Here is a 16316-nt window from a genome sequence, read left to right as displayed (position 1 = left end):
TTCCGTTCGTCTAGTATTACGTCCCGTATCCTACCCCCTACCCTCTTAGTAAGTAGTAGGTGGTAGTAGGTGTAGGTAGTATATTAGTTGTATTATATATATATATATATATATATATATATATATATATATATATCAGTATATAGATATATGTATGTGTCTTTATTAAAAACAAGTTGTAACTCCCACATGTTATATATATATATACCTCTGTTTTAACCCTAGACACACTCACTCCTCTATACTGAAGCTCCATGATAGGGGCCCTTTGAATGACATACTTCAGTACAATCTCTTCTTGCATATCTATCTGTATTGATTTGGAAGTGGACTAAGGGTGCTACATAGTGGCTGATGATTCCTCAGCAGATACCTTTATCACTTCCATATGCATGTCTTTGCGTGGCTTTGGCAATGTCACTCAATGTCTCTGCTCCAACCAGAATGGGGTTCATACATGTTTTTTATTGTGCTTTGATGTTCCCATTGTAAAGTCTTTCCATTGTTGAGCTCATTCTTGGGACCGCTTGGGTCTTTCTTGGGTTTGGGTTCTACTCAGACTCTGTTTTGCTACAAAGTTTTGTTTTTATTGTGTGGGTAGCTTCCCTTCTTGCTTCTTAATGTGGTTCATTAGTGTTCCCACATTCTTTACAGTGTAGATATTCTGGATTTCATTATTTCAGATATAAGTCTGCCTGATTTCAGTTTCCAATTTTTAGCATTAAAATCCATTTTAAACAATCAGTTTCCCACAAACAATTTTTCACTACATCTACACCATTCAAACAAATCCAATTGATGGTGGGAAATCAAAGCTTATGACAGATCCACTGATGCCTGTGCAATAAGTCATGTGGAATGTGGAAGAGTAGAGTATTATGGATGACGTATATTGTATGCAAATATGTAAAGGATTTTGGAAATTTTGAGTTGCATATCTTGTTGACAGCATGAGTTCAAACTTAACAAGAAAAAACTTTCAGTATAGACCCTATATACGTGATGCCACACATACATTACTGGCAAGCTGAAAAGTAAACGCTGCCATTTTGGACGTAGCAGAGAAACTAGTAATCACAATGTAGTTGCTGGTATTGGAATTTGAGATCAAATGTTTGAAATGACAGTCAGCTGTGCAGCAGTTACTTGTACAAACAACCAGACAAAGGATCCAAAGTTATCATTTCATAGGTTTTCAAAAGATCTATTACATAGAGTTACATGAACTGTAGCAGTAAAACATACAGATGCAAACAACATTGACAAGTCTTGGAAACTATCGTCATACCATAAACTATGCAGTTCCCATTTTATATATGGTTAGTACTACTTGTATATACAATGTACGTTGTCACAATTATGTTGCATAGATCTTGACAAAATCTGGAGCTTGTAAATATTTGGTGCTTCTTGTAATTTACAGGCCCATACAAACAGTGCTAGGTGGAAGGACCCAGTGGGTGATAATAAAGTTTTATCAAAAATGTGGCTTGTCAAGACTGACTTTTCAGTGTTTTTCTTCATATCTTTAACTGCGTATATTGTCTAATTTGCTATTAAATTCATGTAACATGAATGGAGAAGTAGGTGATCGTGTAGCAGAGGCCATGTTTTCACAAATAATGTTTATGTTCAATATGGCTGCAAATTGTTGCCGTGTTTACTTTGGTCACGTGACTGCATAAAGTCTATTTCAGCTGTAAGTACCTGTTTGAGGTGAATTTTAGTTCTAACAACAATGTAAAATCTGCCCTATGTCTAAACTGAAATATGTAAACATCCTCAGTTGCCAGTCTAATGATTTTTGTATATGGATATCATTTATTAAACACTGCTACATAAAACTTTAACTCTTTTTTTCTTTCAACTATATCTAAAGCATAGCACTGCCTGATCATTTTCCCCTTTATAATGTAATTATCTGTTGCTAATTTTCAGTTTTAGACTGTGCAGTTTGGTTTCTAATACTAAAATATGTAGACAAAAATTGTCCTGGTTCTTAAAGCTCATTTTAAGATGTTATCCTTATTGTTATAATACTTGAAGATTATTTCAAGAAAAAAATTTATCTGAATTTTATCTGTAAAGTAATATATTTCTAACCTTTGTCATTCGTACTCTTTACAGTCACAACAATTACACCTAATTTGGGAGTAATGATGTACAACGACCTCAGACAGGTACCGTTCTTTCTGCTTGTCAGTTGGTTGAAAGTAGTTGAAATGATATTTTGATTAAGCAACCATAATGTAATGAAATATATTTAATTATATGCTTGTTTTACATTGAAAGAAAAATATCAGGTTACATTAAAATTTAAATGACTTAATAAGCATACAAAGATAATTATTTATTTTTAAACCTAAATTCACAACTTAAGAAGGCCAAGTTTGGTGATAAATCCAGAATATGTAACAGGAAAAATTTTGAACATGTTAGAACAATAGATGAGGATTAGGGCTACCAAAGTATCAGTAACTTTTTCAATAGTTATTCAAAATTACTTTCCTGTGACTGATATTTTCCATTTTCTGGCCAGAAGTTAATACCTTTTTTTTCTTCTCTACTTATCTTATTTTAAAGTGTAGGAAACTAATGTAGAACACTTGTACAATATGGTACCAAGTGTTTGCTTCCCCTTTAGGTAACTCTCTGTTTTTTTGTATATGAGCTTGGCCACTTTGACCAACCCTCCAACCACCCGATAACCATGAAAGTATGTATATATAGTATGACTTTTAATGTGGTAAGGGTACCTTCATGAAATTTGGCAAGCTTTTGGTAAACATTACAAGTTTTTTGTAAACATAAAATCAGTTTTCTAAGTGTTTTTTTCTGAAGATTTGTCTGTGAATTTATGGAGTTAAAGTGTGGCTCAGACTCTGGCTAGTCTGAGTGCAAAGAGATTTTCATGTTAAGATTAAAATGACTTTTTGTATCATACAGTATTCAGATTTCATTTGCACAACCTCGAGAACCTCCTAAATGAATATCAGAAGTTTTTTCAGTAAAACTTTATATTTTATTTATTTTCTCTACTATAACGCAATATTGACTTGGTAGATTTGAGTTACCACCACAAAAAACAAAAAGCCTAAATTATCCCTTTTTTTTTCTAGAGTTATTGCAGATTATAACAGAAAATTATAGTTATTTGTCCTAAAAATCTTAAGTTTACAGTTTACATCTGTTTTTATTTCATTGTATAATTGTTTTATTGTTCTTTGAACTGTGTCTAACTAATAATCCCACCACACAAGCTGTAAATAACATAGCAAATGTGCAGCTGAAGTTACAGTATTGAATGACATAAAGCACAAACTACTCGTGAACATACCTCATGGAGAAATATCTTTATGTTTTCATTGCCTAACCTAATAAGTTTCTAATTTAGTCCTTATGTTTGGCCTTTTGTGTTTTTGCTGTTGACCCTCTGATGAATTTAACCCTAGTTCCTTGCAACAATATTACTAGTAACTTAAGAACACAAAATATCACATGCAAAATAATTCTCCTAGCTGTTCAACCTGAACTCATCAATAACAACTTTGAATCTGTAGGTTAAATAACTTAAAATCTCTACTTTGAACAAGGTACCATTATATATCCTTCAGTAAATTAAAACTTTCTAATGGTCTTTGTAATGGTTATAAATGATGTACTAGCATGCATCAGGGAGAAGAGAATTATTGGCAATTTGTGAAAGAAAGGATGTGATAGGAGGGGCATAGCAAGTGGATTTGACTTTCTGGCATATATCTTTATAACCAAAGAAAATTATACTATTATGAGTAATTTGCATTAAACTTAGTATGTCATGGAGGGGCACTGAAAAAAATAGAAAATGGGCAAGTTGGAGCAAACAAGACAAGAGGAAACAGAGAATTTAAGTACTTCGTTTTGATATTGAGAAATTAGAATTTATATAATACTAAAGTTTGATTTATTAACTATGTTTAAGTGCAAAGTGTATTCGTATACATTGATAATAAAATATTGCAATTAAGTTTTGAATGTAATCCTGTAAAATGTCATGACAAGCACACTTTTACCTACCCATGTAAATCTTTGAAATATCTATATTTTCTTTTAGTTCAGTTTGGGCACAGAAACTCACTCAAGCGAACACCTCAAACTTTTCTTGATTCTAGCTTTGCATGGGACCTGAATGCACTACTTGGCAATTAACTGCATTTTCTTACAGGAAAGATGGCCGGTAACATTTCTTTGTAGAAAGCTATCTCAAACTTTTCTTGATTCTAGCTTTGCATGGGACCTGAATGCACTACTTGGCAATTAACTGCATTTTCTTACAGGAAAGATGGCCGGTAACATTTCTTTGTAGAAAGCTATCTTTTTTTGTCAGTGAATTAGGTAATGGCATGAGGATGCCCCCATGCTTGGATTGCTGTAGATTAAGGTCAAGTGTGTGGCTCGGTTATTATTGTGTTTTTGTAGTATTTAAAGCCAGGTTTTTCCCTGTAGCTGAACTTCTTTTAGCAGGCTTAGATTTTTTTTTGCCGAGATTTCGACTTAGCTGAGTTTTCCATAAACTCTTAGAAACTTTTGTATATTTGTTGTTGCTCCTCAGTAAGTCTGGAGACTTATAATGCTAAAAACCAGGTTTTGATACTCATGGTGAGCACAGCACAAATAGCCAGTTGTGCAGCTTTGTGCTTAACAATAAACAAACTGTGTTTTTTTTTCCATTTTAGATTTTATAGGTTTCTTTTACCTTACAAGGGGGTGGGGCACACATACTAAACTGGTGAGAGAGCAGTCACTTAGTTTTCACTTCCCTTATTTCTGTTGCAAGTTTAATACATGCAATACATACACACTTAGCCATGTTTTGTTGTAGTGTATTGTGTTTGTAGACTAACCGTGTGGTATTAAAGACTGCTGTTGTGCATCCTCCATACTTCTTCACAATAAGCTTAATTAGAGTTCAAGAGAGATAAACAGACAACACACACTATAACTTTGAGTCTCTAGTTGAGGGGACCCTACTCTTGCTCTGTGATAAATCCATACACTGGGTGATATCACAACACTACGGAATAAAAAAGGAGAAAGCTTTTGTTGCTGTTATCTTTTATCATAAAGGCGATGATTCAAATGTTTATAAATCTCATTTCAAATCCCATCCATTGTTCCCTTTGTTTGGTCATTGTGTAAAGATCATCTTGTGTACTGTGTCTGTTATTCATACTCTTCTGTCTGTTGTTTGCATTGAAATATCCAAGTTTCTGGCCATGTTTATACCAAAAACAGCAGTCGAATGTCATCAAAATAGGTCAACTTGGACAGCCAGCTTGGAAATGGTAGCCAAATCATTTTCAGTTTTTGTGGTTTTATCTATTTAGACCTAAGTCTAAGTGTTATAACAATCAAAAGTAAAATGAATTGAAAGTAATTGAATGTGATGTAAATATACATTGCATTAATTTTACAGCTTCGTCGGTATTTACGTTTTTCTTTTGTAAAAAATTTAAATTGTTTACATTTCTCTTTAACATTATTTTAATAGCTGAATAATAATGTTGAGTTGGAAATTCTAATAGATCAGTGATAAATACTGGAATTTTGATTTGTTTTGTCATTTGTATTGCTAGTATATTGTTACTGTATTTGCAAATAAATGTTTGCCGCTTTAGCAGTATAACTTTATGTTGTCATTTTATTTGTCTACCAGATATTTGGTTTGCCAGTGCAGTGACAGTGGATTGATTTTACAGTTCATAGAATGAGTTGGTGTATTGCCAGTGTCTTTTGTATCACAAAATACTTTCTTTACGTTTCAATTATTATGTGATATTTTGTCTGAAAAGAGTAACATTTACTAATTGTACAGTAATTGAAGTTATTGTATCAAGACTGACGACTTTTTTTTTCTAGATCTCAGTAGCAGATCTGCCAGGACTTATAGAAGGAGCTCATAGGAATTATGGGATGGGCCATAAATTTTTAAAACACCTCGTGAGAACAAGACTGCTAATGTTTGTTGTGGACATTGGAGGTTTTCGTCTCAAGCCTCAATCACCATTCAGGTCAGCATTGGAGACAATTTTTCTCCTGAATCAGGTAAGGTATGCCTCATGGCAACAAAGTCACCTCTTGGTAATGGTTGTTTTTGACTTAATTTAATCCTTTTCCTATCTAATTAACTAAGATTTGATTTACCTGAGCAAAATCATCTAGATTAGTTTACCAAATTTTCTGTATTCTTAGAGTTTAATCTCCCTTACATGGAGTTTTTTTTGGGGGTGGATGAGTAAAATTCATGAGAGATTGTGAAGCAAGTTTTTCACCAACTTACTAGGATTGTTTTTGATTTAAATTTAATTCTTCTCTCTCTCTCTCTTTTCTGATATGGGAGTTTTTATAGATTAATAAAATTGGCCAAAGATTAGCAAGTTATCTGTGAACCTATTAGGGTCATTTATAATTTTATATAATCTTTTTTTTTAGCCATGGCATAGAGGCTCATAGAATGGCTCCGAGTTTTTCAAGTACAAACTTTTAGCTTATAGTTCGTCATCTCTTGACTGGTTTGAGATCTAATTACAGTTTTGGAATTAGGAGGTCTAACCCTTTCCATTGATGTATTTGACTGTGCCCAAGGTCTGATAGATTAATTTACTCTTATCCTGCCTAAAAGAATTTCAATTTGAGGGTAGGCTGGTAGAGATCCTGATGGGTAATAAAATCTAATCAGGTATATGTGTGCCCCAAGCTTGGCACACAAAAATATAGCTAATGAAAAGAAAAAAAAAAAGGTCTCTCAGATTAATTTACTCCAATCCTGCCTAAAAGAATTTCAAGTGCCATGGCTATTGAGGATTCCCTCTTATTTTTACATGAGATTTATTTTGGTTGAGTAAATTTATTGAGATTAGTCATTACCTAGTTAAGGTTTGTATAGACTTACAGGGCTGAAAATTAACGTTATCAAACTAGCAGATTGCTAGTTGATGGTGTAGTTTTGCTAGTAAAACTTAGAAGATATTGCTAGTACATATTTCAGAGGAAGGATGGCAGATTCTTACTGTTGAGTATCAATATACTCATGTTACGTGCATTTCAATCATTACTTAGAACAGATGGGAACTATAAGTTTGAATAACAAGATCATTTCACTTGCCAGTGCCATGTTAGTCTTATGATCATTTCAGCTTTATGGTGTACTCAGGCTAAGTATCAGGAAATGGGTATAATGAGACTGCATCTTCATCTTGTTTGGTTGCAAAGTCAATTAGCACATGGACCCACCAGCTAGACTCAAATAATTCAGCCTCTAAGTGCAGTTTTGATGGCAGCATGGTTAGAAATACTGCACCCAAGTGGTTGCTCATTCAGAGGAAATATAATACCGACATGTAAACTGCATTTTTTTTTTTCACTTATTTGTAATTTGTCCATGATCAACACAAACTTTAGGCCTATTGGCTTCTAATGCTTCACTATCTTTTGGCATTTAAACCCTAACTTTTAAAAAATAAAATGTTTTTTTTTCTCAGGATAAGGTGGCCAACAACAGTGAAATAGTAGAATTTGTCAATCCAGCTGCTTATGGCCTTAAATACACCAGTTTCTACCCAAATTTTAACTTTTGTGAAATAGTTAAAGTAGAAACTGTCACATGTAATTAAAATGAGTTTTGACATTCAAATATGTTTGAAAATAAAACATGATACAGAATATTTTTACATATGAATAGGACATATACATATTTATTTTAATATATGAAATAATTAATTATGACACAGGTGCAGTGAATTTTATAGAAGAATAATGTTGTTGCTAACCATTAGCAACAACAACATTATTCTTCTATAAAATTAACTGCAACTTGCAAATTCAGGACAGTCATTGGCAACAATGTTATTCTTTTATAAAATTAATTGCAACTAGCAAATTCAGGACTGCTACCTACTGTCCTGAATTTGCAAGTTGCAGTTAATTTTATAGAAGAATAATGTAGTTGCTAATGGCTGTCCTGAATTTGCTAGTTGCAGTTAATTTTATAGAAGAATAATGTTGTTGCTAATGGCTGTCCTGAATTTACAAGTTGCAGTTAATTTTATAGAAGAATAATGTTGTTGCTAATAGCTGTCCTGAATTTGCTAGTTGCAGTTAATTTTATAGAAGAATAATGTTGTTGCTAATGGCAGTCCTGAATTTGCAAGTTGCAGTTAATTTTATAGAAGAATAATGTTGTCGCTAATGGCTGTCCTGAATTTGCTAGTTGCAGTTAATTTTATAAAAGAATAATGTTGTTGCTAATGGCTGTCCTGAATTTGCAAGTTGCAGTTACTTTTATAGAAGAATAATGTTGTTGCTAATGGCTGTCCTGAATTTGCTAGTGGGTGGGATTAGCAACTTGCTAGAGCCTTTAGAAGTTAAGGTTGAGGCCTTGTTTATGGTATTTCTTAATTTAGTTTAATCCATTTTTCTACATGAGATATCTTTTCGAAATCCAATGTTAATTAGAAGAGAAGTTTTCTTTAGACTTTTTTTGATCTCCTTCATACATGATATTATTGTTTTTTAAATGAATTTTGTGGTTGTTGCCAAGTAAATATTCTTAAGTACCCAGTATTTGTTAAAATAATTCATAAGGTGTATGTATGTATGTAAGACTACAGAAGTTTTAAGCAGTGATAGTATTGAAGATATAATTTAATAAACTCATTCCAAAATAACTTCACGAAGTCTTAATTTTGAGGCTTCTGCTTAAATTCTAGGTGAAAATAAATGTTATGTTTAGCAACTAAAAGTTTACTGTTCATTTATTCGGGCCTTGAGGAGGAATAACTAGAGTAAGACGGTGTTACACATTACAGTGTTATATAAGCAAGTTTAGTGAGGAAAATGTTGTTGTTGTGAGGTTAAAAGTCAATTATCATTAATGGGTGAATTCCTCAATAGATCAGTGTTAAATTACAATCCCAAATTCCAGGGTTTGCATCCCTGTGGTGGACAGAGTAGAGATAGCCTTTTGTGCAGCTTTATGCTAAAAAAATATAAACAAACAAAATTATTGAGCTAAAGTCTAATTCAAAGGTAGGCTGTGTGTGTGGCCTAGTAGTTACTGTGCCAGACCTGTAGATCCAAGGAGGTTTGCTTTCCAATGCCACAAAATTGTGTTCCACAATTTGTGGCTGTGGATCTTAATTTATAAGAACCATAATCAAATTCACTATTAGGGATGGCTACCACAGATAGCCCTTGTAACTTTTGAACAAACATGTTGTTCAAAAGTGTATGAAAATTACAAATGGATTTTGAATATTCTGTTTAATATTTTTAACTTAATTCTTCTTAGTAATCGTCTTTTATGGTTTAGGAAGTTAAAAATTACTTTTAAACTATTGCAAACCACTAATTTTCTATCATGGTTTGAGATGTTCTACAAAAATAAATTCTTTCTTAGGAGCTTGAGTTATATAAAGAAGACTTAACTGTGAAACCTGCCCTCCTAGCCATAACAAAAATGGACACAAAGGATGCAGAAAAAAAGTTTCAGAAGTTAAAAGAGGAAATCAACTATTATAAGGGTAAATTTATAATATTGAACATAGTAAAATGACAAGTTTTTATTGCAAATTGGAAAGTGGTTAACATTACTCTCCATTCATATATCTAATCCATATATTTTTTTAGATAACATGAATATAAAGTTACGTGCCTTTGGTTAGTTCAACAGATTTTTCACAGTAGATCTAGTGTTATTCTGGAAACTAGACTTATTGAAGAGCTACAACATGTGTTCAGAGAATTCATGACTTGGCAGTAACACTCAAATTTGAGGTTTGTAGTTATACAAGAAAAAAATATGTCCTTAAAGTATTCTTGTAAAACACTAATCAAAGTAAAAGTGATGTTATGTAATAAATTGTATTTTGTAACATCCTAAACTTCATAAATGAAAACATTTCTCGGAATTGATCATGTGTGGGCAGTTTTAAACTTTTCCAGTTGAGTACTAGGTAATGAGCTGATCATGTCAGACAAACATGTGGGTTCAAGAAATCTTAACATAAAATGATAAAAATCTTGTAACCCGGGCACTTTTAAAAGGTGAACCTTTCTTCTTCTTCAGGAGCAAACTGTTTGTCCTTGAAGAAGAAAGGTCCACCTTTCAAAATTGCTCAGGTTATAGGGTTTTTATCATTTTAGGTAATGATCTGAAATATATTAAAGAATATTTAAAGAAATACTGTAATTAATATGTAATTAGAGAATTAGTATTAATCTGTTCATTATCATTAGTAAATACCATTGAGCATAAAGAGAAACATTACAGACCTTGTAGCTATGAAAGTAGAAACGTTTGATTTTAGTAATCTTTATTCTGATCTTATTATTGATAAAATTAAAAAGTCTTTTATCAACAATTTCAAGGCCTTTTAATAATTCTGTAAATTACTACTCTGTGCCAGTGAATACAGAATTTTCTGTGGCAATGTCACTCACAAAAAGTACCACTGTTTCACACAAATTCTTGCAGGCCATGTATTTTTTACTTGATAATACATTTGTGCAATTTGGTCAACATGTCTTCCAACAGATACAAGAAATTCCAGTGAGATTTAATTTCAGTCCATAAGTTGAAGATTTGTATTTGTTTGGACTAGAATTTTCATACATTACAAACCTTACTAAGAAAGACTAGTAAATATTTACACAGGAATCACATTTGTTCATATATTGATGAGATTCTTATACCTAGTTATGAAGGTTCTTAAATACAACTGTAGCAATTTATCCACCAGAGTTCGCTCTAGAAGCCCCTCAGTAGCACAGCGGTATGTTTGCAGAGATACAATGCTAGAAACCGGGTTTCGATACCCGTGGGAGGCACAGCACAGATAACCCATTGTGTAGCTTTGTGCTTATTTACAAATGAAGAAACAAACAATCGCTTTAGCATAAAGCTATTTCACTAAAAACAAAGCAAAGTATTTGGATTTAGATATCAGCATCATTAATCTGACATTCAGTTTAAAGTTTTTAATAAAATGAACATTTTGGACTTTGAACTTATTAACTTTTCAATTTCAAGTATGAATTATCAATCAAGTTATGTGTTTACTACTCTCAGCTTATTAGATACAATAAAATTTGTTTAACATTACGAGAGTTTTTAGAAAGAACTCGTACTCTCTCATTTTTCATAAATGATGTTATTCATTGTGCAATTTAAACACAAATTTCATCTGATTCTGTGGGAAATTCAACAATATTCTTGCTATTGATTACAGGTTTAGAATGTGTACAATATATCACAATGTTTTAAGACTTTCACATCTACACTTTAATTACTGTGGATATTGGTTATAGTAATAGTGAACCACTAGTGTATTGACCACCATTGGTTTTACCCATGGACGTTCCCAGAAAATGTTCTTCTGATCTTTAGGCCTAGATAGAACTAAACCTGATGCCACCACATATATATAAACTATATGCACTTGAAAAAAAACATAGTGCTTGTGAAGTGTACAAGTTTTGTAACTCGTTTAGTGAGAAGGTAGTTTTAATTATGTTTTGAACACTCATGGTTGTACCGCCTCTTAGTTTAAGTTATTAATAAATAGTTAATAATAGCTCTATATAATAGTTCCTTGTATATTCTGACACTAAATAATTACCTTATTTCCACTAGTTCTAGATAATTACTTTTTTTGAAATATTAACATGTAACTTTCCATTCTAAGTCTTATTACTACTATTTAACTTTCTAGAAAATATTTCATATTAGTTATTATTTCCTGTTATCAGCTCTACGTTATTTAGGTGTCAGAGGTTAGTTCAAGTGAAAGCTGTGGTGCTAGACTTACCTCATGGTATGTTTAGCGTGTTAGTTTTTTTGTATTACGTTTAACCGTGTTATATTTTCAATTCAGGTGTTATTTTTATTTGTTATTTCATATCTTCATAAACATTGTTTTTTGGCTGTACTATAAGTAAATTACTGCTGCTAACTTGACATAATTTAAACAGTAAAGTGTCTTCGTAAATTTGTCACAGATGCCTCTCTTCTCCAAATTTACACTACAGAGTGGCTTTATGAGTTTTCATTGGTCAAAAGATGTTTTAAGGAGAATTCTATAGAAATCAGGCATTTTATATTGATGTTATGTTTACCATAGAAAATTATTTCTATGACAGTAATTCAAGTCAAAAGCTAATATTTCTGTGTTCCTTAAGTATTATTACTTTTACAAACAATATTAATTAAACTATTTAATATATCAAACATTATTGCTTTTTAATTTTTATTTGTTATTATTATACTTTTATTACAGAGATTGTTTTGTATTGTTAGCTTTATATGTGTATTTAGGACTAATTTAAATCTCATAAATTGGATGAACCTCGAGAGATATTATTGGGATTATGGCCGAAAATATTATCAGCAGAAAAGGTACCCAACTGATGAAAGAATGAATTATGATCTTTATAAAATTTAACTTAAGAAAAGTTTATTCAATTGGCTATGCCAATTGCCAGGTGGATTTTTAGTTTTGTTCTCAAACACTCTGTCCATGGTGTGAATTACCCACTCTTAGTTATGATAAATAAATGATGATGATAAATACTATAGCATTTTAAAATTCATTAATCATCTTATTTTCTTTACTAGTTGCTTACATTCTGAGAAAACTCGTAATGTAAAGATGAGTGAATGCTAAGCCTATAATCTATAGAAAATATACTTCTGTGCTTTAGGCCTAGACAGAACTAAACCTGATGCCACATAAAATAGAACACTTTTAATTTTACCTAACTTATCATAACAATCTGTTCTATAAGAGCCCTGATGAAGCTGTATTAGTGAAATGCTGGTTTGATTAAATAATTTAATGAAGTAATTGTTGGAGAACAGTAAGTGTGTTTCACAGTGAAAACTTTATTTAATAAGTTAAGTTAAATGCTTATTGTTTCTCGTCCTATGCTATCTAGTTAATGGTTCTTCATTTAAACTGTTTACACTTGATTATTTGGTAAACAAAAGTCGTACTAGGTATACATAGATATTTAGTTATTTCTAATTCAGTCTACTTTTTTGTTTAACAAATAACATAGAATAAGAACAGAAGTAAAAAAAAATTAAAACTAACTCCTTAGGTGTTGCCACATTCTTAAAACCTTTTACAAAATGTTTGAAGTTTGTAACTTTCATAAAACTATGTTTCACATTACACTCAGGTGCGTAGTGAAAAAATTTATATCCAAACCATAAAGTACAAGCATACCATATATACATCTTCTAACCAAAGCCTTATAACTTTTATAAATCAAACTTTATTCTGTATTTAAATATACAACACTCTTTTCAGTTAGCCCCTAGATGGCTCAGCAGTCAGTCTCCCAGCTTATAGAGCTAGGATTCAGGTTTTGATACCTGCAATGGGCAGAGCACAGATAACCCATTGTGTAGCTTTGTGCTTAATAATAAACCAACATTCTTCAGCTAGAATAAAAGTTTCTATTTGTTTTCTGTATCAAAATAAACGAAAAAAAATTCCTTCAACATTACTACCATCAGATACAAAATTAGTAAATACCCCAAACACGTCTATACTGTTCCACCTAATGAAATCAAATAACTTGATTATGAAACTCCTATCAGATAGACTTTAAGGCAGAAAACCTACTGAAGTCATACACTACATTAGTAAGTGCAAAGCCAACTTTATCCATTAGGCTTACAGCTGATGTTTCTGTCACTGTCTGAAGAAATTGATTAAAACTTATTTTTTTACTTCAGAATATCCAGAGGAATTACCAGATGAGCTAAAATCCAGACATTTTGTGGGATTTGATGATGTAATTCCTATTTGTGCTACAAAAGCAGTTAACATTGTGCATCTTCAGCAGCGTATCAGAGAGATTATTGATTTTCACGTGGAGATCAAAACTTCCCAGAAAGACGGTCAATGCACTGAAATAGCTATCCCTAAAAATGAACAAGAAAGCATTCAGTTGTTTTGATTTCATAGTTATTGTGTAAATACACTTGTATCAAGCTTGAGATAATAAACAGATATCCTTTCAGTTGATTCTCTGGTTTTAAAAACAGATAAAAATACACATCAATACTGTTCAAACGGCTTATGACTTTCATGGATTTTTTTTTGTATAATTAATTTATATGAATAAAAATTCATAACTAATTGGACGGTGTATTTTTTATGCTGTTTTAATGTTTGGGTGATGAAGTTGTTTTTTTTCAAAGTTTCAACATTGTGTTAAGTGATGACAGGTGTACGTATGAATGGAAACCTTCCCACTCAGCTTGTCATCAGAAATGGTACTCATACTAACAAACAAGTACCACATAGAGGTACTGTGGTCTGTCATCTTGTTTAAGCATTTCAATAGATTTAAGCTGAATTTGTTAATAATGTTATTTTAAATACTGACATGTAACGAGTGTTTGTGATTTTTTTTTTTACTGTATTTGTTTTTGCTTTTTAGATCATGATGTATATATTACTTTGCATTGATGAAAGTATAAACTTCTTTAAGATTAAAACCAGTAAACTCCTTATGTTTAACAAAATATTAATTAGTTCTATAACATCTATACAATTGTAGAATTGATTAAAATACTTTGTTTATTGAGACAGATGTGACTGTGGAGAACAGTTTATTGTGTAGTTATGTATGCTCAGGTAGAAATGAGGAGAAGATGTTAGAATGTGGTTGTATACAGACAAATACAAGTGAGGACAATAGTATGTGGTCAGATGTACAGTTAGATGCAGGTGAATAGAATACCTTGGTGTGTAGCTACTAGCTGTAGAGTTAGGTGTAACTGAATAGAATACTTTGGTGTGCAGCTACTAGCTGTACAGTTAGATGTAAGTGAATAGAATACCTTGGTGTGTAGCTACTAGCTGTAGAGTTAGATGTAAGTGAATAGAATACCTTGGTGTGTAGCTACTAGCTGTAGAGTTAGATGCAGGTGAATAGAATACCATGGTGTGTAGCTACTAGCTGTAGAGTTAGGTGTAACTGAATAGAATACCTTGGTGTGTAGCTACTAGATGTAAGTAAATAGAATACCTTGGTGTGTAGCTACTAGCTGTAGAGTTAAGTGTAACTGAATAGAATACCTTGGTGTGTAGCTACTAGATGTACAGTTAGATGTAAGTGAATAGAATACCATGGTGTGTAGCTACTAGATGTACAGTTAGATGCAGGTGAATAGAATACCTTGGTGTGTAGCTACTAGCTGTAGAGTTAGGTGTAATTGAATAGAATACCTTGGTGTGTAGCTACTAGCTGTAGAGTTAGGTGTAACTGAATAGAATACTTTGGAGTGTAGCTACTAGCTGTACAGTTAGATGCAGGTGAATAGAATACCACACTGTGTAGCTACTAGCTGTAGAGTTAGATGTAACTGAACAGAATACCTTGGTGTGTAGCTACTAGCTGTAAGTTACATCTAACTGTACAGCTAGTAGCTACACACCAAGGTATTCTGTTCAGTTACACCTAACTCTACAGCTAGTAGCTACACACCATGGTATTCTATTCACTTACATCTAACTCCACAGCTAGTAGCTACACATCAAGGTATTCTATTCAGTTTCCTCTAACTGTACAGCTAGTAGCTACACACCAAGGTATTCTATTTACTTACATCTAACTGTACAGCTAGTAGCTACACATCAAGGTATTCTATTCAGTTATATCTAACTCTACAGCTAGTAGCTACACACCAAAGTATTCTATTCACCTGCATCTAACTGTACAGCTAGTAGCTACACACCAAAGTATTCTATTCAGTTACACCTAACTCTACAGCTAGAAGCTACACACCAAAGTATTCTATTCACCTGCATCTAACTGTACAGCTAATAGCTACACAGCAAGGTATTCTGTTCAGTTACATTTAACTGTACAGCTAGTAGCTACACACCAAGGTATTCTGTTCAGTTACATTTAACTGAAGGTATTCTATTCATAGTAGCTACACACCGCTGTACAGTTAGATGTAAGTGAATAGAATACCATGGTGTGTAGCTACTAGCTGTAGAGTTAGATGTAACTGAATAGAATACCTTGGTGTGTAGCTACTAGCTTTAGAGTTAGATATAACTGAATAGAATACTTTGGTGTGTAGCTACTAGCTGTACAGTTAGATATAACTGAATAGAATACATTGGTGTGTAGCTACTAGCTGTACAGTTAGATGTAAGTGAATAGAATACCTTGGTGTGTAGCTACTAGATGTAAGTAAATAGAATACCTTGGTGTGTAGCTACTAGATGTAAGTAAATAGAATACCTTGGTGT

The 16316-nt window shown here is 32.4% G+C and overlaps 1 protein-coding gene across 1 annotated transcript in view; it reads left to right on the top strand.

Moving 5' to 3' along the window:
- LOC106478393 (GTP-binding protein 10-like) overlaps nucleotides 1-14072 on the top strand; it is a 29404-nt gene extending 15332 nt beyond the window's left edge. Inside the window, exons 6-9 of the mRNA XM_013938934.2 lie at nucleotides 2128-2180; nucleotides 5899-6084; nucleotides 9437-9560; nucleotides 13781-14072. Coding sequence (XP_013794388.1) covers nucleotides 2128-2180; nucleotides 5899-6084; nucleotides 9437-9560; nucleotides 13781-14004 — 587 coding nt within the window. The 3' untranslated portion in view covers nucleotides 14005-14072. The remainder of the gene's footprint in view (nucleotides 1-2127; nucleotides 2181-5898; nucleotides 6085-9436; nucleotides 9561-13780) is intronic.
- Nucleotides 14073-16316: the final 2244 nt, after the last annotated feature.

The sequence above is a fragment of the Limulus polyphemus genome, unplaced genomic scaffold (genome assembly GCF_000517525.1).
Source record: "Limulus polyphemus unplaced genomic scaffold, Limulus_polyphemus-2.1.2 Scaffold207, whole genome shotgun sequence".
In the NCBI taxonomy this organism is placed as follows: domain Eukaryota; kingdom Metazoa; phylum Arthropoda; class Merostomata; order Xiphosura; family Limulidae; genus Limulus; species Limulus polyphemus.
The sequence above is the reverse complement of the archived record's forward strand: the minus strand, read 5'-3'. Positions and strand labels throughout refer to the sequence as shown.